Below are 26,993 nucleotides of genomic sequence, written 5' to 3'. Positions count from 1 at the left end.
ATTTAGAGAAGACGTAATACCCATTAAAGAAGACATAATATCCATCCTCCTTAAAGTTTTCTAAAAAGTAGAAGAGGAGGGAATACTTCCAAACTCATTCTATGAGGCCAGCATCACTCTAATACCAAAACCAGACAAAGACACCACAAAATAGAAAATCACAGACCAATATCCCTGATGAACTTAGATGCAAAAATCCTCAAAATATTTGCAAACGAAATTCAAAAATACATCAAAAATACCATCCATCATGATCACTTAAGATTTATTCCAGGGCTGCAAGGATGGTACTATATTCAAAAATCTATCAACAAAAAGGACAAAAATCGCGTGATCATCGCAACAGATGCCAAAAAAGTATTCAGCAAAATTCAACATACATTCATGATAAAAACCATCAACAAAATGGGTATACATGGCAGCTACCTCAACATAATAAAGGCCATATATGACAAACCCACAGCCAACATATTTAACAACAAAAAGCTGAAAGCTTTTCCTCTAAGATTGGGAACAAGACAATGATGCCCACTCTCCCCACTTTTATTCAACATAATGTGGAGGTCTAGCCACAGCAATCAGATAACACAAAGAAATAAAAGGCATCCAGATTGGTAAGGAAGAAGTTTAACTGTCCCTGTTTGCAGATAACATGATATTGTACATAAAAAACCCTAAAGAATCCACTCCAAAACTACTAGAACTAATAAATGAATTCAGCAAAGTTGCAGGATACAAAATTAATACACAGAAATCTGTTGCATTCCTATATACTAATGATGAACTAGCAGAAAGAGAAATCAGGAAAACAATTCCATTCACAATTGCATCAAAAAGAATAAAATACCTAGGAATAAACCTAATCAAGGAGGTGAAAGACCTATACTCTGAAAACACTCATGAGAGAAATTAAAGAAGACACCAGTAAATGGAAACATCCTGTGCTCGTGGATAGAAAGAATTACTATTGCCAAAATGGCCATCCTGACTAAAGCAATCGACAGATTCAGTGCAATCCCTATCAAAATACCAACAGCATTCTTCAATGAACTAGAGGAAATAGTTCTAAAATTCGTATGGAACCACAGAAGACCCCAAACAGCCAAAGCAATCCTGAGATGGAAAAATAAATCTGGGGGATTATGCTCCCCAATTTCAAGCTGTGCTACAAAGCCCAGTAATCAAGACAATTTGGTACTGGCACAAGAACAGACCCAGAGATCAATGGAACAGAATAGAGAACACAGATATAAACACAGGCATATATGGTCATTAATATACGATAAAGGAACCATGAATATGCAATGGGGAAATGACAGCCTCTTCAACAACTGGTGTTGGCCGAACTGAACAGCTACATGCAAGAAAATGAAAGTGGATTATTGTCTAACTCCATATACAAAAGTAAACTTGAAATGGATCAAAGACCTGAATGTAAGTCATTAAACCATAAAACTCATAGAAGTAAACATAGGCAAAAATCTCTTGAATATAAACATGAGCAACTTTTTCCTGAGCACATCTCCTTGGGCAAGGGAAGCAAAAGCAAAAATGAACAAATGAGACATCAAATTAAAAAGATTCTGTACAGCAATGGACACCTTCAGTAGAAGAAACAGGCATCCTACAGTATGGAAGAATATATTCATAAACAACGTATCCAACAAGGGGTTAACATCCAAAATACATAAAGAACTCAGGTGCCTCAACACCCAAAAAACAAATAACCAAATTAAAAAAATGGGTGGAGGATATGAACAGACACTTCTCCAAAGAAGAAATTCAGATGGCCAACAGGCACATGAAAAGATGCTCCACATCACTAATCATCAGGGAAATGCAAATTAAAACCACAGTGAGATATCACCTCACACCAGTTAGGATGGCCAACATCAAAAAGACAAGGAGCAACAAATGCTGGCAAGGATGCGGAGAAAGGGGAACCCTACTTCACTGCTGGTGGGTTTGTAAATTAGTTCAACCATCGTGGAAAGCAATATGGAGGTTCCTCAAAAAACTAAGCATAGAAATACCATTTGACCTAGGAATCACCCAAAGAAAACCAGATCCTAGATTCAAAAAGACATATGTACCTCTATGTTTATTGCATCACTATTTACAGTAGCCAAGATACAGAAGCAACCTAAGTGTCCATCAGGATGAATGGATTAAGAACAGGTGGTACATACACACAATGGGATATTATTCAGTCATAAGAAAAAACAAATCCTACCTTTTGCAACACCATGGATGGGGCTAGAGGGTATTATGCTCAGTGAAAGAAGCCAGGCAGAGAAAGACAACTACCAAATGATTTCAATCATTTGTGGAGTGTAACAACAAAGCAAAACTGAAGGAACAGAACAGCAACAGACTCGTAGACTCCAAGAAGGGACTAGTGTTTACCAAAGAAAAGTGGTAGGGGAAGGTGCGTGGGGAGGGAGGGAGAACAGGGTTAAAGGGCATTGGGATTAGCACACATAATGTAGGGGCATCATGGGGAAGACAGTATATAGCACAGAGAAAACAAGTAGTGACTCTATAGCATCTTACTACGCTTATGGACAGTGACTTCAGTGGGTGTGCAGGGGGGACTCGATAATACGGGTGAATGTAGTAACCACAGTGTTGGTCATGTGAAACCTTCATGAGATTGTATATCAATGATATCTTAATAAAATAAAGTATAGGATAAAAAATCACACCAGTGGATAATTTCCAGACACAAGAGAGAGAAAAATACACACACTAAATTACTTTCAGAATGGGTCCAGAGTTCTAAATAACAGCACTGAAAAGAAGAAGTCTAGACCTAGAATTCTGTGTTCATCCACATTTGCAGCGTTTTATTTATTTATATAAAATGTCCATAATTGACAAATCCATAGCAACAGAAATTTTATTGATGGTTGCCTAGAGTTAGGGATTGTTATCCCAGTGGGAAGTGGCTGCTAAAGGGAATGGGGTTTCTTTTTGGGGTCATAAAAATGTTCTAAAATTTGTTGTTGATAGTAGTTCTACAACTGTGCGAATATACTAAAAACCATTGAACTCTTTGCTTTAAATGCATGAATGGTATGCTATGTGAATTGTGGCTCAATAAAGGTGTTACTATAAATAACCATATGAGAAAACATTTTCTGCCAATTAAATTTTCAAAAATGAAAAATTGTCATCATACCATGCCTCAGTGAGTACACAGAAAACATACATTACTAGTGGTATAGCCCCTTTGAAGAGCAATTTGTCAAACTTAGTATTGTTTAAAATACACAGATCCTATATCCAGTTATTTCTCTTCTAGCACTTACCCTAAAGAAACGGTCACACATGATTAAAAGATGAAATACTGGAAATAGTTTATTACAGCACAGTATGTAGTAGTCAAAAAAGTCTTATCAGTAGGGGACTAGGAAATCAACTGTGCATTATTCAGATGATTCTTTACAGTAGTTCAAATGAGTGAATCAAATATATAGGTATCAATGTGCTTAAATCTCAGATATATTGAGTAGAAAGAGTAAGTTGAAAAACTCAGTATATTTATGTAAACTTCAAAACTAAACAATAATATATTGCTCATGAAACCATAGTTATATAGTTAAAATGTAAAAACATGCTTATAAATGATTATGCTGTCCTCAGAATAGTGGTTACTTCTGAAAAGGGACAGAGGAGGAGGGTGGCAGAGCTTTAGCTCTGTTTGCAGCATATATTTAAGGAGGAAAGACCTGAAGCAAATAATGTTAACGTGTATAGAAAATGAATGGTGGCTGTGTGGTTGCATGCTATGTCATTTTCTATGTTTTTTAGAATATTTGAAATAATTTGTATTTTAAAGTGAAAAAATGAGTCTCTATATTCAATAATACCATATTTAGTTAGGGGTGAACTAGCTGGTCTGACAGCTTGGAAACTTTCATTTGAGGATGCTGCTGCTCTAAGATGTTGGCCAAATTTTCCAAAATCACTGCACAAAAGAATTCCGGATCTTTTAGTGGTTACAGTTTTATCAGATATCATCATGACATGAATATGGAAGGCCAGCTAGTTCATGCAGGCTCATAAAGGGAAAAATCATGTCTTCACTCTCCAGTGACAGTTGATCAAATCAGTAAAAGAAATAGAAAAATGGAGGAAATAGTCATTCTTTTACAATTTATCCATTTCTTAAAAACTTCCATGTAGACTTTTTTGAAAGACTTTCCTATTTTGTACCATTTTTCTCATTGTTAGAATACTGGTCTTGGTAGGTCAGAATTCAAATCCTCCTGCTGCCATTTTATTAGTTACCTGATTTGGAACACATTATTTAACCTTTGTGACCCTCAGTTTTATCATCCATAAAATGAGTATAATTAAGTTTAAATGTGAAAGGCCTAAATACTAAATAAATGTTAGTTGAACCTGAAATCAGGTGAAACTTTGTCTCCATAAACTTGCCATTAGGGAAATGAGCCCTTTTCTGATTTATGACTTTTTGTTTGTTTATTACAGAGAAATCAACAACTGATGATGAAGTACAGAAATCAGACATCTCATCAAGCAGTCAAGGAGTAATAGAAAAGGAGTCCTTGGGACCTCTTCTCCTGGAGGTAGCTATTCTCATTGACTCTGAACGTGATCAAAATCTTTGTTCTAGACAATTTGGTGTTTTCTTTATCTCCTTTTATGTCTTAGCTCTAATTAATAAATTATGAAACAAAAGTAAAGTCTTAAAGAACCTTTTTAATAGTGACTTTATTTTGGAGACTATTTTGCCAGTTGTTACTATTTCAGAAGTAAATGTGAATAAAGAATATGAGAAATTTTCATAAAGACCTTCAAAATAGTCAAATGGTAACTAAAGCTTCCTGTGTGGCTGTGCTGTTAATTTCTGGGATAATTAGGACTAGTTGGAAAATATAAAGCAGAATTATTTAGCCTGGTAGTGCTATCTATATATGCTTACTATAGAATTTCACTTTTGAGTAAGGGATGCCTCATCGTATTGTGGTATATGTTCTAAAGTTTTCTGACTAAAAAAATTTTTTTTTGTTTCTGTAAACATTGTGAGAGAACTGTTTCAACAACCCTCTATCAAACTTTTTAAAGTGAAGAATTTTAATCTTGAATTACTTTGTAATTACTGTGTAATGTTCACCTCTGCTTTTCCTGTCTAATCTTTACTCCCTCTATTCTCAACAGATGATTTATTAACAAGCAGGCTCATCACCTTAAATGCTCCCTCTTATACATGAATGTTTACCTTCATGTATGAGAGGAAACATGTATATGTATATACACACTCATTCCCCACAGTGTACATTTTTCTATCTTGAGCCCTAATTTTATATATATGTGTATATTATGTATATATTATATATATATATTCACATTCATTATATACATGTTTTCACATACATATATATTTATACCTTAAAATATTATTTATATGTATATCTATATATAAAATATATGTACATGTAAAATGTATGTTATAAGTATAATGTATTTATGTTTTGTTTTTATTGTGCTACCCCAAGGCTCTCCTTTCTGGTGAAGTCTTTCTAACAGTTCAAACTTGTATAGGTCTTTTTATTTTCTAACTCTTTTATACATGTTTTCCTGTTATCCAAGTTTCTCTTTTTTTAATTGAATTATAATTGATATACAATATTAGTTTCAAGTATACGAGACAGTGATTCAACAGTTACACACATTAAATCCTCATCCCAATTAGTGCATTTACTGTCTGTCAGCATAGAAAGATGTTACAGAATCATTGACTATATTCTACATGCCATACTTTCATCCCTGTGACCAATTTATATTATGATTGAGATTTTGTGCCTCTTTATCACCCTCACCCATTCCACCCACCTAATCTCTCCCTCATGGTAACCAACAGACAGTGACTATGAGTCTACTGCTGTTTTGTTCATTTTGTTTTGTTTTTAGATTCCACATTTAAGTGAAATCATATGGTATTTGTCTTTCTCCACCTGGCTTATTTTCATGTAGCATAATACCTTCTAGGTCCATCCATCTTGTTGCAAATGGCAGGGTTTTCTTTCATTTTTATGGCTGAATAATATTCCATTGTGTTTATGTATACCACATCTTTTTTTTTGGTATATTAATATCCAATTACATGAGAAACATTGTGGTTACTAGATTTCCCCCATTATCAAGTCCCCACCACATACCCCATTACAGTCACTGTCCATCAGCGTAGTAAGATGCTATAGAATCACTACTTGTCTTCTCTGTGCTATACTGCCTTCCCTGTGCACCCCCCCTACATTTTGTGTGCTAATCGTAATGTCCCTTTTTCCCCTTATCTCTCCCTTCCCACCAATCCTCCTCAGTCCCTTTCCCTTTGGTAACTGTTAGTTCATTCTTGGGTTCTGTGATTCTGCTGCTGTTTTGTTCCTTCAGTTTTTGCTTTGTTCTTATGTTCCACATATGAGTGAAATCATTTGATACTTGTCTTTCTCTGCCTGACTTATTTCACTGAGCATAATACCCTGTAGCTCCATCCATGTTGTTGCAAATGGTAGGATTCATTTTCTTCTTATAGCTGAATAATATTCCATTGTGTATATGCACCACTCTTCTTTATCCATTCATCTACTGATGGACACTTAGGTTGCTTCCATTTCTTGGCTATTGTAAATAGTGCTGCAATAAACATAGGTTTGCATATGTCTTTTTGAAACAGGGATCCTGCATTCTTAGGGTAAATTCCTAGAAGTGGAATTCCTGGGTCAAATGGTATTTCTATTTTGAGTTTTTTGAGGAACCTCCATACTGCTTTCCACAATGGTTGAACTATACATCTTTATCCATTCATCTGTTGATGGACACTTTGGTTGCTTCCATTTCTTGGCTATTGTAAGTAATGCAACAATAAACATCGGGTGCATGTATCTTTTCAAATTGGGGATTTTGTTTCTTTGGGTAAATTCCTATCAATGCAGTTAGTTTTTTGAGGAACTCTATACTGTTTTCCACCATGGCTTCCCCAATTAATATTCCCACCAACAGTGTAGGAGGGTTCCCTTTTCTCCACATCCTTGCCAGTGCTTATTATTTCTTGTCTTTTGGAGGGTGGCCATTCTGACTGGCATGAGGTGATAGCTCCTTGTAGTATTGATTTGCATTTCCCTGATGATTAGCAATGTGGAATATCTTTCCATGTGCCTGTTGGACATCTGTATTTCTTCTTTGGAGTACTGTCTGTTCAGGTCCTGAACCCATTTTTTAATTGGGCTGTTTGTTTTTTTTGGTGTTGAGACATATGAGTTCTTTATATATTTTGAATATTAACCCCTCATCAGATAAATTGATTACGAATATATTCTCCCATAGGGTAGATTGCTTTTTTGTTCTGTTGATGATGTCCTTTGCTGTACAGAATCTTTTTACATTGATGTAATCCTACTTGTTCATTTTTTATTTTGTTTCCCTTGCCTGAGGAGATGTCTCCAGGAAAAAAATCACTAATACTTATGTTCAGGAGATTTTTGCCTATGTTTTCTTCTAAGAGTTTTATAGTTCCATGTCTTACATTCAGATCTTTGATCTATTCCAAATTTACTTTTGTGTATGGAGTTAGTAATACAGTTTCATTCGCTTTCATGTGGCTGTCCAGTTTTGCCAACACCAGTTGTTGAAGGGGCTCTTATTTCCCCATGGTATATTCATGGCTCCTTTATTGTATATTAATTGACCCCATACAGGGTTTATATCTGGGCTCTCTATTCTGTTCCATTGATCTGTGGGTCTGTACTTGTGCCAGTATCCGTTCATTTGTGTCTTCTTTAATTCTCTCATCAGTATCTTATATTTTTCAGAGTACAGGTCTTTCACCTCCTTGGTTAGGTTTATTCTTAGGTAGTTATTTCCTTTTGATGCAATTGTAAATGGAATTGTTTACCAATTTAATTTTGTGTATACCTTTCTGTCTGAAATGAGTCTCTTATATTCAGCATGTAGATGGGTCTTGTTTCTTTATGCATTCTGCCATGCTATTTATTTTAATTGGTGCATTCAGTCATTTACAATTAAGTTAGTTATTGATAGGTATGTGCTTATTTACATTTTATTGTTTTCTGGTTGTTTTTGTAGTTTCTGTTCCTTTCTTCCTCTCTTACACTCTTTTCTTGTTATTTGATAGTTTTCTTTAGTGCTGTGATTGGATTTCTTTTTTTTTTTTTTACTTTTTTGAGTATCTATTACAGGCTTTAGGTTTGTGGTTACCATTAGGTTCATAGATAGTTTCCTAAATATCTAACAGTCTATATTAAGTTGATGGTTGCTCTATTTTGAACGCAATGTAAATGTACTACTTTTTAATTATTCCTTCCTCCACACTTCATATATAAGATTTTATAATCTACATCTTTTGTGTATCCCTTGACTGATTTTTTATATAGTTGATTTTACTACTTTTGTTTGTTTAACTTCATACTTGCTTAGTAAGCAGTTGGTCTACTACCTTTACTGTGGTTTTATTTTCACTGATTAAAAATATTTAGGCTTTAGAACATTGCCTTTTACAGAACTCCCTTTAACATATCCTGTAAGGCCTGTTGAGTGGTGGTGAATTCTTTTAACTTTCATTTATCTGGGAAACATTTAATTTCTTCTTCAATTCTGAATGATAATCTTGTTTGGGTAGAGAAATCTTGGTTGGAGGTTCTGTTTCAGTACATTAAATATTTCATAGCACTCCTTTCTGACCTGTAACATTTCTGCTACAAAATCTGCTGGTAGCCTTATGGAGTTGCCCTTGTAAGTATCTGTCTGCCTCTCATTGCTTTTAAGAGTCTGTCTTTATCTTTAATCTTTGCCATTTTAATTATTGTATGTCTTGTTGTTGTCTTCCTGGAGTTCCTTTTGTTAGGGGCTCTCTGCACTTGCAGGACCTGGGTGTCTATTTCCTTCCCCAGATGGGGAAGTTCTCAGCAATTATTTCTTCAAAGAAACTTTCTACTCCTTTGTCTCTCTTCTCCTCCTGGGACCCCTGTTCTGTGCATATTGTTTCGTTTGGAGTTGTCAAACAACTCTCTTAGCATCCTCCTGTTTTTACATATTCTTTTTTCTCTCTGTTCCTCAGTTTGGTTGTTTTCCTGTTCTCTAATTTTCATTTCATTGATTTCTTTCCTCTCCTTCCAACAAGCTGCTAGTCATTCCCTCCATTGTATTTTTCAGCTCTGAGTGGCTCTTTTTCAATTCTTCTGTGTCTTTCTTGAAGTTCTCCCTGAGATGTTCATTATTTTCCCCAGGTCAGTGAGCATCTTTATAACTGTTACTTTGAAATTTTTATCAAGAAGATTGGTAATCTCCATTTCATTTAGCTTTCTTTCTGGTGTCTTACCTTGTTCTTTTGCTCCATACACATTTCTCTGCCTCCTCATTTTTTCTGGGTTTCTCTTTTTCTTCCTTTATATTAGGTAGATCTGCTGTGCCTCCTGGTCTAGAAAGTCATTGCTTTATGAAGAAGGCATTCTGTGGTACCCAGACGCCCAATACTTTGGTGACCTGTGCCTGGTTCTCCTTTGCAGTGGAGTTGCAATTGCTGTTGGTGGGCTGTGGGAAGAGGCACCTTTCTGCCTGCTTGAGGAGATAGTGGCTGATCTCCATCAGCAGAGATTGGCACCTCACCTCTCCAGGCCCTCTGTGTGCCCAGCAGTGCTTTGCTGGGATCACTGTGGGCAGGGCCACCCTCTGCCTGCCATGCAGCAATGGCCGCTGCTGCTGGGCTAGCAGGGTGGGTGGAGTGATTGCACAGGGCAGCACAGCCACAGGCTTAGCTGCTAGTGAGGGAGATGGAGTGTTTGGATCTGGCTCCTTCAGGTGCCTTACCAGTTGGGTTGAGAGAGGGCCCAGGAAACCTTGAAACCTCCCTCCACCTGCCAAACAGCAAAGTCTAACCAATGCTGGGCTGAGTGGGCCAGGCAGGCAGGCAGGTGCAGGAAAGCTCCTTAGGGCTGAGATGCCTGCAAGGGGGCTGGAGCATTTGGGGCTGGTTCCCTCGAGCACCTGACCAGTTGGGCTGAGGGGAGGCTAGAGAAGGTCTTCCACCTGCCCTTTCTCCCATGGAGAGAGCTCCATCTAACACTTGCCCCTCTGGCCCCCTTCCTGCTGTTGGTAAGTCAGACTGATGCCTCTGTGCTGGGTCTCATTAGGACCAAGGGAGCATGCCTTGTCCTCCACAAGCTACAGAAGTCTCAGCCTTCCAGAGTGCTCCAACAATCCCTGGTGTCCAGCACCATTAATCACCAAAGCCTGATGCAATGTGGACTCATCTTCCTAGAGCATATCTCCAGGGCCAGGTGTGCATAATTTCTGAATGTTTATCCCTTTCCTGCTCTGTTGCACTCCATTCCTCTCTCCTTTTCCCTCCCTCTTGTGGGCTTTAATGAGGGAAGGGCTTGTGTCCCAATTGATCACTGGCTCTGCCACTTTACCCTTTACCTTTATTGTGGGCTGTTCTTCTTCACCAGGTATAGGTGGTCTGTTCTGCAGTCTTCCTGTATTTGCTGTGATTGCTTCCTTGGTGTGTATGTGGGAGGAGGTTTCCACCTTTCTTTCCTACTCCAACTTTTCCACTGCTGTCACTAATCCCTCGTTTTTATATAAACCATAAACACTGCTATTATGAGAACATTCTCAAAATTCAGCTTTCTTTTTTTGCCCCAGAAATATCATGCATTCTCTTTGCTTCACCTTTAAGCTCTGTACTCCTTGCTCTAACCTCTCCACATATTCCATTGAAATACTTTTAATAGGCTGCTAAATATTTTTTACTTTCCTATTAACAGTTCCCTCTCAAAATCTAACTTCATTTCCCCTCCATATTGTACAATCATTCTTATTAGATTACTGGCTTTAATGATTTTTTACTAAGGGAACAAGCACATATTTTGTTGAATTGTAAAATATGAAGACCTCAGCCATTGAAACTGGATAGAAACTACTGCTCTCTGAGGGAGTGCTCACACATGAACGTGGGAAAGGGAGAAGCTAACTACAGTGATAGACTCTGATTTTACTATATTCTCACAACTCATTAAATTATTATATGACACATAACTGCATTTTGGAAAAGTTTTTTAACATAGAGCAAGAATATTAACTGTAGAATCTAGATGGTGGATATACAAACATTTGCTACAAAATTCTTTCAGCTTTCCTTATTTTGAAATTTTAAAATATAAGCAATTAAAAGAAAATAAAGAAAAGTGCTTTAGCCTTATTTCCCACTTCTACCCTGTCTCGTTCCCCTGCCACACTTGTCTCCATTACCACTACTTGGTCACACTTGGACCCCTTCTGGATGCCTGATCTGTCCTAGCACTTCGTGCTTATCTCCTCCTCTGCAGGAAATTAGTAGACTAATCTTCCATATCTTTCAGATTTTTTGTGTGGGTTATCTGCCTTCTTGGTGCCCTAAGTTTAAAACTGGCCTCAGTTTATATCTCTTTTCAATTCATTGAATGTGTATTAAATTTATTTTCTACATAATGTCATTTGCGATCCTGAAGAAGTATAAGATACACTGGTTCTTGAGATTCTGGCGTTTGTGTAGGAAAATAATAATAATTAAATCAGCTTTACCATGCATTCTTCAGAAACCACAGAAATCAACAGGGAGAGCAAATAGATTATCCACAGACTGAATACAGCTCAGCTGGAGACAGAGAACACTGCTACTACTTTATTTTATATAAACATTTGTTATTGCTGCATGAGAAAAGTCCACAACACTTTAAAATGAACAGAAAATGACAGGAAAACATCCATTCAAAACTACTATAAGAAGAAAACTAAGATTTTTTTTTAGTTAATGAGGGTATTAACCTGAAAACTACTGTGAATCAAAGGAAAACTGTAACACATTAAATGTCATTAGGCAGTCATTTTCAAATATGAAAAAGCACACCAAATTAGAAATTCTAACTCAGCATAAAATGTATTTAGGTTCTGGACCTCAAAGAGCTAATAATAGTTTTATTTATAAGATATATATGAAACAGAGACTGTAAAATAGAATTATTTTTACAGACTTTAAAGTTGCCTTTATTGACAATCTTTTGTTATCTTCTTTTGTCCCTTCTTTTGTATCCTGCCACCCTGTCCTCATTGCCTTAAACATTGTAGAGCCTAGTCCAGGGCAACTAAAGGAAGTGGTAGAAAAGCTACCATGAAATTTTCCATTGAATCATCCAGGCTGCAGTCTAGTGCTGCACTGTTCAATAAGATACTCCTAGCCACATGTGTTTAAATAAATTAAATAAATAAAAATTAAATTAAAAATTTACGTGCTCAGTCTCTCACCAGTCACATTTAAAGTGCTCAGTACCCACATGTGGTTAGTGACTACTGTATTGCACAACAGATAAAGAGCATTTCCATCATTACAGAAAGTTCTAGACCACAACATTGGTCTAGAGGGACTTGTCTAGATGGAATATCTGCATGTATAAAAGGTGACCAATTACCCCCCAATAATATGAGGAATTCTCATTGTACAGTTTTCAATTTATCCCTCTACTCCACTTAGATAAAATAAAGGTAGCATGAGTTAAGAATGAGGTAATTTCCTCATATTTAAAGAGAGAATGGTATTAGAATTCATTTATTCAACAAGTTATTTGTTTTATGTCATGTAGTAAGTACTTACCAATATAGGCGTTTTTTAAGCTCCTTATTCTTCATTACTCTTTCCTGTCTACATTTCTCTTCCTTCTATTCAAAGTTCTGTAATACTTGACTCTAACAGTCCTTAGTTCCCACTGCTCCCCTAGGAAAATTCTGTTGTAGTCGCAGAGGTCCCTCTGTACCTTCACATACTTTCAGGACTCCGCTCACTCTGTGCCATTCCTGGCACTGCTGTGCTTCTCGACACCACCCGCCATTCCATCTTCCTCAAGACTGCCTGTGGCCTCTCTGATGGTCTGCCTCCTCTCCTCTCTGGCTACTGCTCAGTTTGTTTCTCAGATCTCTCTTTCTTTACCTGCTACTTAAGTGTTAGTTAGCATCCTTCAGAGTCCTGGCCTTGGTTCTTTTCCTTTCTTAAATTCTGTGCACAGTTCCTGGCCAATTTTGTCTATGTCTGTATGATGTAGTCATCTGTATGCGTGAGTAAAGCATCAATTAGTGTACTGTCATTTCAAGTGCAGACACCAGTTCTGACTACATAAAGCAAATGTGAATATAGTGGAATGTTGTTTGGATATCACTGAACCATATTGGAAATAAGATGAAGCCAAGGCACATTAAGGAAGCTAGAAAGGAGAAATTGCACAAATGGTCTCTTACCAAAAGACCTATTGGGGCAGTGCCCTGCTGTTGGAATGACTGCATTCCAGCCATGTTCAGTCTTTTTGTTATCCTCCTCAAGATTTACATTTAGGGAGGACATCTCCCAATGGCCTGGTTAAGAATCCCATGAGACCTTATTTAATGGGGAAGAAGTAACTCCCCAAAGGAAATCAGGTATTCTGTGGAAGGGAAATGATGATTGTAGTTATAAAAACAAACAAAAAACCAAATGATGCTATATGTACTCAGGTGTAAATGTCTGTCTTTAGCCCAGATGTCTCTTCAGAGTTCTTCCTTTTCATTATATCTGGTTGCCTTTTAACCATCTCCATCTGAACACTCCTCAGTCATTTCAAATACATTTCTAAAACTAAATTTGTAACCCATCCCTTTACCTTCTGTTAAAAAAAAAATCAGAAAGTAAAATAGTAGAATTTTTCCCCTTCTTGAATCCTTTTCCTCTGGGAAAGGCACTTATCTGCCAGAACCCCAAAGTCATTAGTGAAGGATCACCCCAAGTGCTCATTCCCACAGCCTAGAGATCACCAGTGCTGTTGGTTCTGCCTCTGTCAGACTCTCTTCTATCTCTTGCATTGCCATTGCCTTAATTTGAGCTCTCATTTGAACTGGCGTATGGCAGTTGGATTGCACCTGGTCTCCTTCCTTCCCATCTGCATGCCACACCCACTGCCAGAAGGATGTTTGTAAAAGCAAATCATGTCACTCTCCTGCTTAAAACTTAAAAACATTGCCTTCAGGGTAATCCCCATTGCCTTTAGGATATTTTGCTTTTCCTTGAACCTTTTTCAAAAAAACTTTTTACTGTTAAATGTAAGACAAATATGACGAAGTGCATACAAAGAAATTTTTTTCTTTAACTTCTAAGCTGTTTCCTCTGTTTTGAATGTCCTTACCACCTCATGTACACCTGAATTACTGCTCTGTGTTCTTAAGCCTCAGGTGTAGTGTGTCCTCCTCCCAGGAAGCCTTACTGATGACAACCATCCCTTCGCCTATTTGGGGTGCTTCACTTTGTTCTTAACCTTTATGAATTCCTCTCGTTATACTATATTGTAACTATGTTGTCTTTTCCCTTCAGAGACTAAAATTGCTGAGAATTACGTGTTTGATTCCCAGAACTTTGTCCAGTGACTGACACTTAGGTGATAATGAAGCATGTGTAGTCATTTAAAGCCAGAGCCCTGTGTGAAACTGTGGCCAGAGTGAACCCTGCTATGAGACCCAGGGTGGTCCTCTTCAAAGAATGATATCTTTGGTAGACAGAAGAACCTTTTAGACAGATTATGTTGTACTGAATGGACAGTTATTTCTTATCATTTCCTGAGTGCAGCTCAATGCAAGACCAGCTGTCAGGACTTAGGAGAAACCGGAAGATTGCTTCCTGGGAGCACACTTGAAAGTGTGCATGTAATTATATGCACAACATCTGAGGGAAGCTTGTAGAATAAAAACAACTATTAGTAGATTCAATAAATCATACATACGTTTTAGAAATTAGAGATCTTTGTATATTCATAGCAAAAGACTCAAAGAATATTAACTGAAATGTTCCCCTTTGGGGGTGAGATTTTGGCAGATCTTTTACTATCTACTTCATTTTCATATTTTAAATATCTTTGTAAGCATATATTTCATTTAAAATTAAAAAAACAAAAATAGGCATTTCAGCAGAAGAGAAACTGTCTGCATCTCAGAAGTGGGGAGGGTCAGCAGGACAACTCTGCGACCACGGGAGAAGCTTTGCTGACCTGTTTTCTAAGCCAGCCTTTTCTGGGGAAATTCAAAAGAAATACAATGTCACAGACTTCACAGAAGAGATGACGAATCCATGTAATTGAGACCAACCAGAGACCTGGTGAAAGTTCTACACTCCACATAAGGCTAACCAGCTGCATATTCCAGAGGCCAGTTACTAGAATAACTTCTCGGCCTGGCACTGAGGTCAGGTCCAGTCAGTGGGAGGAGAACTTGGAGAAGCTTCAGTAAGTTTGTGAAGACAGGAGACTGCAGGGACTCCCAGCCTCCTGCAGCGAAGGAGCACTTCTAAGGCGAATTGCACTGGGTAGTCCGGGTAACTCTCTGGGCATTGCTGGTGCTGGCCGTCTGCACACCAGCCCCAAGCCCACTAACGGCCGGTCTTAAGATCATTCAGCTGGGTCTTGGAATGGGTGCATCTCACATGGACAGTGGGTAACGTCCAGAGATACCCAGTCCGGCATGGAAGGTGAAGAAAGCGAGGGAGAGACTGGCTGTAGCTCTGAGGTTCGATAGTGTTCGGAGGCAGAGTGAGGAGTCCAGAAGGATGAATGACCTGGAAACAACAAAGAAAAAGAGACGACAACAGTGCTGAAGTAGCTCGGCAGTGGTTCACCATGAAACGGCCAAGTTTTGTTGCTTCTTTCTTGTTCTGAACTATTATATCCGTTATATCTTCTGAGAGACCAAAAAAAAAAATTAAATTGTGTCTACACTGATTGAATTAATAGCTAAGAATATTTCAAAGAATTTTTAGGTCTATTTTTTTAAAATTGCTACATCTGTATTTCAGTTTTCCCTATTTTCATATAAACTGCAAGACAAATAAATATGTATTGATAACCTATGAAATTTATAACTAATCTGACTTTTTTAAAAAGTTGGTTAGATATGAGGGTGCTTTCTTGTGCTCATCTAAACCCAAAATAGTTAAGCAAAGGGCTTATCATCTAGTGTTAAGGTTTTTAAATGATAAATCACATCCCCTCCCCCTTTGCATTATGAACTAAGAAATAGTCATAACAGTCAGTTGGAAAAAAATGTTTTATTTATTTTCTTGTTAAAGAAAATATTAGCAATATTTTTAATGAGAGCAATGTGGTGGTGCTTCATTATTTTTTAAAATCTTGGTTGAATACTTTATGGTGATATGAAGATATAGTTATGTTTTATTTTAATATTTGGCTTATATCATCATATTAGCTGAAAAAAGGACTTCACAAAAATGAAGTAGATGGAAATGGTAAAATGTATGATTGGATGAGTTTACCAAGTCATAATACTCAAATCCTATCTACCAATTATGCAAAGGTTTTAACTAAAATTCCATCTTCCTTTACCTCAGTGATTCTTCTAAACTAATCAAATGATGTTGCATTTTCACATTTAAAAAAATGTGTTTATAGCCCACTGAAACTCTGATTAGAAGACTTTTGAGCAGGTAAAAAGTTCTGTTTCTAAATGTTTAAATGGAGAAGGTGATTTTTACAAGCGATTCATATCATTTTCAGCAACAAAATCAAACTGGTAGCATTTCAAAATACTCATTTTCACATGGTTTCTCTATAGCATGTGTCTTTTGAAAGGCAGTTTACTTCTTACTCATTGTTAAAATCTTTACCCTTTACTTTTCAGTGTGTTTGTTATTTGGAAAATATATGCTACATAGCATATTATCCTTGCCACTTATCATCATAGAAAAGATCAGTAAGTTTGGCTTTGCCTTTTTAAAAAAGAAAAATGAATAACCTATCAACATTGTTAGACAGCTCTTTTAAGCATTTTGCCACAGATAACCAACAAACCCTTGTGTGATACAAGGGATATTTGTGGTCATTTTATATCTTGTTACAAAATTCTGTAAATGTTCCGCTTTTTAAAGGTCCTGTTTTTATTGCTTATATATGTTCTATAGCAGGTAAACTATAGTATGTTGTGAGAAATGGAAATGTGATAAATACCTAGGTGCCACTGTCAATCTCTGCCTTCTGGATCTTGGGATTACATGGTTTGTGATTAGTGACTGGACTGAGTGAGACATGAGGGTGTCAATATGTTTATTAAGCTTAATTTTTTCCTTATGTTTTAAATTACGCTATAGAGATTCTAACTTTTTCTCTGTACCCCTGTGGATGTTATGCTCCCCTTGGGGCACATATATCCTTTTGGAGACCCCTGGTTCTATCTCAGTGCACAAGAGTCCCTCTGTGATTGCTCTTGTTCAGCTCTCCAGACATAATCCCTGTCACAAGCCTGCCTTGTACTATGTACTCCAGTAACTCCAAACTGCTTTTTTGTTCCTTATGTACCATGCTCTCCTCTCTGCCTGTAATGTTCTTCCCTCATTCCTCTTCTCCTCCACTATGCCTTGTATGATCAGGTAGGGATTTGTGTGAGATGCCTACCCTGACCCCAAATTAGGTATCTTTCTTTGTGCTCCTTGAATATTCTTTGTAGGTCTCTGATACTGCACTTGACGTTTGTGTCTCTGTCTCTCTCTACTAGTTTCTTGAGGGTAAAAACCAGGTCTTTACCTACAGTTTAGAGATGTTTATACTGTGCTATACAGTCTGCTTTAAAGTCCTGTTACCTCCACAGAGAACAGATGATATCATATTGTCTATTCAGTTTCCTCTCTTTTTTTAACTTGATATATATTTCTGATCTTTTTTTCAATACAGAAATGTGTATGTCTGTATATCTTTTAACCTCCCAACCTCTTGATTCTTTCTTTTTTGGCTTTGCAGGCTTTGGATGGATTTTTCTTTGTTGTGAACTGTGAAGGGAGAATTGTATTTGTGTCAGAGAATGTGACCAGCTATTTGGGTTACAATCAGGAGGAATTAATGAATACCAGTGTCTACAGCATACTGCATGTGGGGGATCATGCAGAATTTGTGAAGAATCTGCTCCCAAAATCACTAGGTACAAAGAAATATTTTTTAAAAGGATATGAACTCTCTGTAACTTTTTCTGGTGTCATACATAGGTATTATATGTATATAACCTAGTGTTCTAATATATGTTATAATGTATTAAAAATATTTAAAAGTTTAGTTTCAGGCTGAGATGTAATTATGAAGAAATGCCATCAAATAGCTGAAAGAGAGCATTGTGTTTATCCTCCTCCTCTAGGTGTGAAAGGAGTGGGGGCAGAGCAGATAGTTGCCTTGCCACAAAAACTCCTGCTTGAAATTCCCTTTTATTTTTCCCATTTTGATTATGTCCAAGAAAGAAAACAAATGTATATGCTTTCTGCCACCCTGCTCAAAAAAAAGAAAGATGAAAGAGAGGAAGGGAAGGAAGAAGGAAGGAAGAAAAGGAGGAGGAGAAGACTATATAGTCAAATTACATGCTTATTAAAATTAACATTTTTGTATGTAAGTGGTTTCAACTTGGGAGTGCCAAGTATGCTTGGATGGATTATTCACTGACAAAGAATGCCTAGCTGAGAGAACAGATGGGGTCTGATTTCCACTCTCTCTCTTCCATTCACTAAACCATGTGCCTACTTGTTAACCTATATGTTCTCCAAAAGAAGGGGAAAGGCCATGGCTAGAAATCCTATATAACAAAACCAAACATGCAGGTAAAATGTTACCCAGAGCTCTTTATTTTCTACATTTTTCACTTGATTGGATGGAGGCCTTACTTCTTTGAAAAGAGTAGTATGTGTTTATAGATACTAAAGGCCTAAAATGATTGTTTCTGTTAAAATCACTAGTTTGATATTTGAAATATCAAGGGGTGTTATGTGTTTTGTTAAAGAATTTTAGAGTGTAAATGACTTTAGAGATAACATAGTGGATTCCTTTATTTTAAACATGAAGTAAAGATTCAGTAATTAGCCCCTACCTCACGACTAGCAAATAGAACCAAGACTCTTTACTCCAGTATAGGTTTGTTTCCATGATTTCCTCTAACAGTTATAGAGTGATAAGATAGTAAAAAGAAGAAGGATCAATTGAAAAGATAAGGTAAGAAAACTGTTAGGAATGGTGAGAGAATAGCCTTAGAAACCATCTGAGTGTCATGGTTTGAATATAACATCATAGCTTGGAAATGGTGACCTGCAACACAGTCATTATCACTTGAAATGTGCCGACATCTTTTCTGTAGCTAAATTAAGTTTTCTTATACTGAATCAGGTAACATTCCTGTTTTAAAAGTCATTTTCATGTAACAGCTTACATGTACATTACCCACTGTAGTCAAGGCATTGTACCTTATAAACTATGCAAATAAAATAAAATTTTGTTATAAGAAACCAGAATTAGTCTCTATTTTAAATATTTTTTGAGTCACAGATTCCTTTGAGAAACTTTGAATCCTCTCCCCAAACAGTTGTAAATTATGCAAGCCCATCCTTAGGAATCCATATCTGCCTGCTTAACAATGGACCTGAGGTTTTCAATCACATTTTCACTGCCAGAATATAACTGGAAACAAATGGAGAAGCACATTAATTAATTGCTATAAAATTCTGAGCAAAAGAGCTAGTAAGCTATTAATTTTTATCTGTAACTGTTTATAAAGATTGTTAATGAATTAGGGAATTTGTAAGGCCTTATCTTTGAGGGAGGAATATCATACAATTTCTTCGAAATTTTATGGTTTTCTAAATGGTAGACATTTAGGTTTGCTAATAAGTATCCTATTGCCTCAGAATAAAGTTAGATCTGAAGAGGTCTGTCTTTTAATCTGAGTATCTAATTAAGCAGATGGCTAAAGGTAGGTCTTTGTATCGTTAGAGTTTGTACTTTGTCACATTATTCACAGGCATATAATCAAATTTTTTCCTGCAGTAAATGGAGTTCCTTGGCCTCAAGAGGCAACACGACGAAATAGCCATACCTTTAACTGCAGGATGCTAATTCACCCTCCAGCTGAGCCCGGCACCGAGAACCACGAAGCTTGCCAGCGATATGAAGTAATGCAGTGCTTCACTGTGTCACAGCCAAAATCAATTCAGGAGGATGGAGAAGGTAAAACAGAGGGTGATATTAAGGTGTTTGATTGCTTTTCCCATTGCTTTCAGGAACACAGGTAATGATTATAAACTGCCTTCTTCAGATACTATTTTCAGTTACCAAATTATGTATCATAGTGGCTATTAAATTCGATACGTATTTCTTAAGAAGAAAAAAATTGCTAACATCTGGAATCACCCCTTTAAAATGTCCCCAAATTCTTGGTTTTAAGCTGGGATTCTTGCTAAAATGTCAAATTCAAATCAGCTTGCTGCTTGTAAATAAGAGATGTGACTAACTGCTGCCAGTTGGAAATACACCAGATGCAGCAGGCTGTTGAACAGCTCTGATTTTTAGAAAGTTTCAAGCTTAGAGTGTGGGGAACGTTGGAGAATACAGTTACCATTTTTGAGGCATACAAGGTAGTTCATAAGGAAAAAGCTTATGAGGGCAGATGAAAACATAGCTGAAGCTCTAATATGAATATGGTTATCAACATGGCATTAGTTAAATAAGTGACAATGGATGGGTTTTCCATGTGAACTTTGACTGACTAAGAACACCACAAATTGGAAACTGGAGTAAGGACCAGGGAAGGTAATAGACAAGAAGTCAGTCAAATGCAAAAGAAGAAGGCCATGTGTGTGTTGCCTCACCAGGAAATGGGTGCTATAATCAACTGGGAACTTTTTACAAAATACACGTGCAAGTCTGTTTTATATGATTAACATTCATATTTAGCTGTGTGATATTGTATGTAGCACTCTCTAAAAAAATTGGAAATGGGACTTTGAAAAAACAATCAAGCCTAAAAACATAAAGGCTTCTGTCAAGAGCCAAGGTAATACTTCTTCAGAAATAGCTGAATGTTGTTTTTCTCATGGTAATCATTATCTGCATGGTTACAAGAATAATCTTTGTAGCCATTAAATACTGATGAGTATAAAATAAAAATGTATTTTAAAAACCATTGTGGTGTTTCTCAACCAAAACTACCTTTTCAAGTTGTTATCACCCAAGTACATAAGATAATGCATGGGTCTCCTCTAGTTAACGTAAGAATATTCAATGGGAAGGTATAATTTATGCTAATAAGACTACCTGGAGCTGCCAGTTTTTGGTTGCCAGCAATTTTATTTCTAATATTATACTATTAGATCAGAGTTACTCCAATATTTTGTCAGGTCCTATAACATGTATAGTTTTTATAGACATCATTAATGGTAAGTGATAGGTGTGAAACATTTTGTATCCTCTTTCCTACAATTTCCCCTTCTTGTTTTGGGCAGATTTCCAATCATGTTTGATTTGTATTGCACGGCGATTACCTCGGCCTCCAGCTATTACGGGTGTAGAATCCTTTATGACCAAGCAAGATACTACAGGTACTAACTGCAAAGTTCAGAATGTTCCATCAGTGTTAATGATATGACTGTGCCCTTAAAACTAATTACACTGCAAATTTTGTGTCCTGTTTTATCCTATTCATCTTCTGTTCAGTAGTCTTATACAGAAAACATTTTAAATTGTGGTCTTTATGGTGTGCATTTTAGATACTGTACTTACTTTGTCATGGGCAGCATGCTGGGAAGAACATTAAATCTATTCACATATTATTTTGATTATAAATTATTTTCATAATCATGGAATTAAATTTTTAAAGAAACTTGGCAATGTGGATATAAATATATTTATAAATAGATGCAAATACAGTGTTTTTAAAAGTATGCTTGAATGTGTCTGGCTATTCTTTTTTCCTTTGTTCCTTTTCTTTAATTTTTTTTCAGCACATACTGATTGAGTGCCTAAAAGTGCCTGTCACTAGGTATGATTGCTCAGGGTGTATGTACATTGTTGAGCAAAAAAGCAACAATGAAATTACAAACTCTGGTATGTTTTATAATGGAAAAGGTGTGAGATGGTAGTAAGGAAGCTAATAGGGGAACTATTTTTAAATTAGCTGGCTAACAAAGACCTGTCAAAGAGCTGATTTGAGCCTTTCAGCCCCAAAGGATGAGGTGGTACCAACTGTGTAAAGTGTGGATGTTGGAAGGGCGTGGTGAGGAAGGGTCATGGTGCAGACTGAGTGCTCCTGATTGAGGAAACAGAGCTGCAAACATCCTGTGTGAAGCAGATGTGTTAGAAAAACTGAGAGGATAGTAGAGCCACAAAGTGCAAAATGGTAAAAGTGCCTGAAAACAAGACCTCTTTTTAAAAGACTACTATTAATTTTATTTTCAGCGAAACACATTTTTATTGTTCTTTATCATTTGTAAAGTATCTTTCGTATTATTTATTCTTTAACACATCAGGTTTTCATACTTCCACATCAGAGTTACATATGTATCACTCACCTCTCTAATTTTAAAATAGAGATACTAAAGATAAATTTTCAGCAGACCAAAAATTTTAAATCATTTTACTGAATTTTATTCTTTGTGAAAGTTTAGTTTTAATGTGTTCTTTTGACTTTCACCATTGTTTATTAGATCCTCTTCCAATAGTTACAATTTTTTAGACTCAGAAATCTAATATTCCTTCATTGTGTGCTTTATTTCGTTTTTAAAGATAAATTCCCAACTGCTCTTCTCAAGGAGTAGGTGGGGATAAATTAGCACAGATAATAGAATAAAAAGTATGTCTAGGAGCTTGAAGACACAGCATCCGAGGGGAGTAGTTATCAGGTATCTTACCTTTCTTTATTCCCTTTTTGCACCTGCCATGTAGAAGTCCCTTACCATTTTCCACCAATGAACAGCACTAGAAAAATTTAATAAGCCCTCATTGAAAATAAAAAATTTTATTGCGTGGAGGAAAAAATAAGGCCATTGATAAATTTCACTCATCTCTTATATCAAAACCAAATAAGGGCTTGTGGGATAGCAAAATTAGAGCCTGTTAGAAAGGGGTGCAAAGAATAAATGTGAGAGATGGGGAAGGCCTGAAAATTACGAGGATAATTTGGAACAATTTATTTTGGCTTTTCCTCATATTACATTTCTAGAAATTGAATCCTAAATTGTATTATTTTAAAGAAGACTGTATTTTCCCCATAGGAACAATGTTATCACTGGTAGTTTTATTTCTTACCAAGGACCCAGCATTAAAATCTTAGATATATCTGATTTTTAAAACATTTGTAAAAATTTTTTACATTAAGCTCTGGATCATAAAATAATTGTAAGACTAGAAGGAACTTAAGAGATCACAGAATCTAGCCTAACCATTTTACAAATGAAGGAATGATGACTTCTCCAAAATTATAGAGCTAATTGCTGAGAACAGATATCATTTGGCCTTGTATAGAACTCTTCTTTATATTGCATAGCCTTCTACCAAAGAACTATAAAAGGGCATCACTGCACTGAATATACTTATTATATAAAAGATAGCAGAGAATATGTAAGATATAAAGAAAATATGTGCCAGAGAAATATATTCTTAAAATGTGAAACTAACATTTTATTATACCATAGAATTGCTTTAGATAAAAAGTAATTAACTATAATAGCTGTTAGATACTTAATTCCTTAAACTTTAATAGTACTTATAACTCAATGGGGTGGTCCATGTCCCTTAAAAAAAGAAAAGAAGTCTCCCACCAAGAGATATTGAAAAGTGGTTTGTTTGTTTGTTTGTTTGTCTGTTTGTTGAGTTGGTTGGTTGGTTGGTTAAACTTTACTCTTACAAGCAGAGGTACTCTAAATCAGTCTATTCATGATTCTCTTCTAAGATAGTCATTGCATCACCCAGTCATTTGTTATTATTGCTGATAATTTAACTACTTTCTCCCCTCCAATCCCACAATTCCAGACTCTCTTGCTGTCTTGTGGGCCAGTATGACATGAGCACACAAACGCACACACTCACACACGCATGCCCCCTAGTCATTGTATTTGAGATACATCATTGCATATGAAGGTATGTAACAGCAGATTTTCTGCTATAACCATTTCTTGATCTCTGACATAATAAAAGACAAAGATTGAATAATTAAAATTATTAGAAAATCTAAAATCGTCTATAGTCACAGTGTTAACCAAGCTTTCCCCACCCAAACTGTTCTTAAATAACAAAATTCTTATATTTAAATTTTAATTTATTTTCTTTCTACCATCTACATTTATGCCAAGATTTGGGTGATAACCTCATCAGACATATGTAAGTTCATCAGATTCAAGACCTTGAGTTAAAGAGGTCTAATATATACTTTATTTCTGAATAAACCAAGTGAAATATGTAAAGAAGGGAGTAGTTAAAATGAGGAGATGCAATAATACAATAGATTTGAGTTGATTGTATAAAAAAAGGAAAGATGAAGAAAAGATACAATGAGGCATTCACAGAAGAGGAAGCATGAGTGGTGAGTAAATATGAAGAATACTTAACCTCATTAATTGGGGAAATACAAATTTAGACTATAGCTATTTTTTAACTCCTAATTGTAAAAAAAATAAAGAAGACTGGTAATACCAGGTGATGGGGAGGATATTAGATTAACAGTAACTCTTATATAAGTTTCTGGAAAACAGTTTAATATTATAAAGTTGAACATTCACATAACCCGTGACTCAATAGTTCTAGTCCTACAGCTAGAGAAACTCTCACACACATGTACCATGGAAAATGTGAAGTATGTTCATAGCAGCATTGATTTTAATGGCAGAAAACTGGGAACAACCTAGATGTCCATTGACAGGAGAGTGTAAAGACGGGTATGACAAATGAGGAGTACACACACAATCAAATGGTGATATTCAGGTTCTGAAGTTGGATGGAGGGTTTGCAAGTTTTCTTTGTATTAGAAGCTAATTCTTATTCCATGTATATGTTATATAGCTATGTTATTTTGTGTGAAAATAAGACTGCATAAAAAAATAAAACAGATCTGAATAATCCCATACTGGGTAATTGTCCCCTGGTTAACTAAGGAATAACTTACCTGAATTCTTACATACCCATGTAGAAAATTTGTTCAAATATGGTAACAATAGAAAATGACTAAATTTTATAAAGCATAAAAATTATATAAATTTTATAAAATTATGTTCTGTGTGCAGAGTGCCTCACAAATTCTAAGGTTCTCTCATCTTTTTCTGATTTAACTTTGTTGCCTTCAGTCTTTGTTTGCTCTTAAACACAGTATTGGCTACAGCCCAGTAGGAGGTAGAAAGGAAAGGCTTGCTTACTTTCTCATAGTCTTAGTTATGGGAAGTTAATTTAAACCAAATTAATATATTTCATCTCTGCTTCTCCTTCCTCAATAAGTGATCCATTTATTGATATATAGAGAGTAGGATTCAAAGAGCAAGTGTAAGGGTTTGATCTGCCCTAGTTTCAGCAGCTTCAGGTCTTTATATATGACTTTAATACTTGACTAGAATTGAATTTTAGAATATGATATACTAGGATATAACACACTCTAAGGCCAAAACAATTTTTATTATGTCATTTACTATTTTTTTACTATATTGTCATGTATATACTGTATTACAATGTATAATAAAAATTAATAGTGCTTTTAATGCTTTTTTCTATTAAGCATTTGGGGTGATAGTATATTTCTTAGATACGGTTGTTAGTTTCGAAATATGGGTGATTTATATCAAAAGACTATCATAAATACAAACTTTCATTCTTTGTATAGGTAAAATCATCTCTATTGATACTAGTTCTCTGAGAGCTGCTGGCAGAACTGGCTGGGAAGATTTAGTAAGGAAGTGCATTTATGCTTTTTTCCAACCTCAGGGCAGAGAGCCATCTTATGCCAGACAACTGTTTCAAGAAGGTAAAGTTCTTCTCTCTCAATTATTTTCATTAACTTTGCTCTTTATTAATATTTAATAATTTATATAGAACTTATAGCTTGATAAGTATTTTCTCCAAATTACAGTTTTTACAATAATTAGTTTTAGGAAAAGAAGAAGTGGGTAAGCAAAGTAATTCATGAGTGGATCCTGAATTTTGGGATGCACATTTAAAAAAATAGGATATCATGTGGTGGTTACTCACTCATTCATTCATTCATTCATTCAGCAGACATGTATCAAGTTCCTTACATACATAGAACACTATGTAGGGTGCCAAGGATACAGCGAATGACTAAGAAGACTAAGAAGCAGTGTTTTGCCCTCAAGGAGCTCATAATATGTTAGGAGAAAGTATAACAATTTTAAAGATCAGTGTGACATGGGCTATAATAGAGGTATGACCAAAGAAGAAAAAAATTAATTCCAACTTGAAAAATCAGGGACAGCTTCAGAGAGGAAGTAATAGATTTGTCTGGCTTTTGGAGATTATTCCCAGCACAACAGGCATGTGAAAGGGCTTCTGGATGATAGATCTTTATCATACATGTTTATGACTGTTAGGATACCTGGATCACCTGACTTGGGCTGAAGTTTCAAGTTAAAGATATGTCATATGATATGATTAATTAATAATTGAATAGCTGCTGTGTCAGTAAGTACTATGGGAGTATAAAACAAATGTATTCCCTATCCATAAGGAATTTAACAGTATTAATGGAAAGATAGGGAAAATTATCTGGGAATTAAGGCCAGAAAGTTGATAGATTCAGAGATAAGGGATTTTTATGTGCTTTTAAAATATTGTTATGTAATTATGGCAGCCTGATACTCCTTTCCCAATAAAATTTATTCTCCAATCTTTAAGTAGTTTCTTTGAAGAGACTCTTTGTATTCTTGAAAAACAATTTAAAAATATTTTTCAGTGTTCCATCATCCTTCTTGATTTTAACATTTTCCCATAATATTAAGTTTCCTAAGTTTACAGATGATTTTCCATTCATTACATTTTAGGTTCACCTGCTTCCTAAAGGTACATGGAGGAAGGAGCATAATTTTTTTTTCCAGGAAGCCGTCTATATGAGTCTGGCCACTTGTGGGACAGCTTCCTCCAGACTGGCGGTTC

The 26,993-nt window shown here is 36.0% G+C and overlaps 1 protein-coding gene across 8 annotated transcripts in view; it reads left to right on the top strand.

Moving 5' to 3' along the window:
* NCOA1 (nuclear receptor coactivator 1) overlaps nt 1-26,993 on the top strand; it is a 259,770-nt gene that overhangs the window by 174,247 nt on the left and 58,530 nt on the right. For all 8 annotated transcript variants that reach the window (XM_057497397.1, XM_036881618.2, XM_036881617.2 and 5 more), the window contains 5 exons: nt 4,498-4,595; nt 17,838-18,015; nt 19,896-20,075; nt 21,350-21,445; nt 25,708-25,848. In XM_057497397.1, the coding sequence (XP_057353380.1) occupies nt 4,498-4,595; nt 17,838-18,015; nt 19,896-20,075; nt 21,350-21,445; nt 25,708-25,848 (693 nt within the window). The remainder of the gene's footprint in view (nt 1-4,497; nt 4,596-17,837; nt 18,016-19,895; nt 20,076-21,349; nt 21,446-25,707; nt 25,849-26,993) is intronic.

Source organism: Manis pentadactyla, chromosome 2 (assembly GCF_030020395.1).
Source record: "Manis pentadactyla isolate mManPen7 chromosome 2, mManPen7.hap1, whole genome shotgun sequence".
Taxonomy (NCBI): domain Eukaryota; kingdom Metazoa; phylum Chordata; class Mammalia; order Pholidota; family Manidae; genus Manis; species Manis pentadactyla.
Note: the sequence above shows the minus strand (reverse complement) of the source record. Positions and strands in the feature narration are given on the sequence as shown.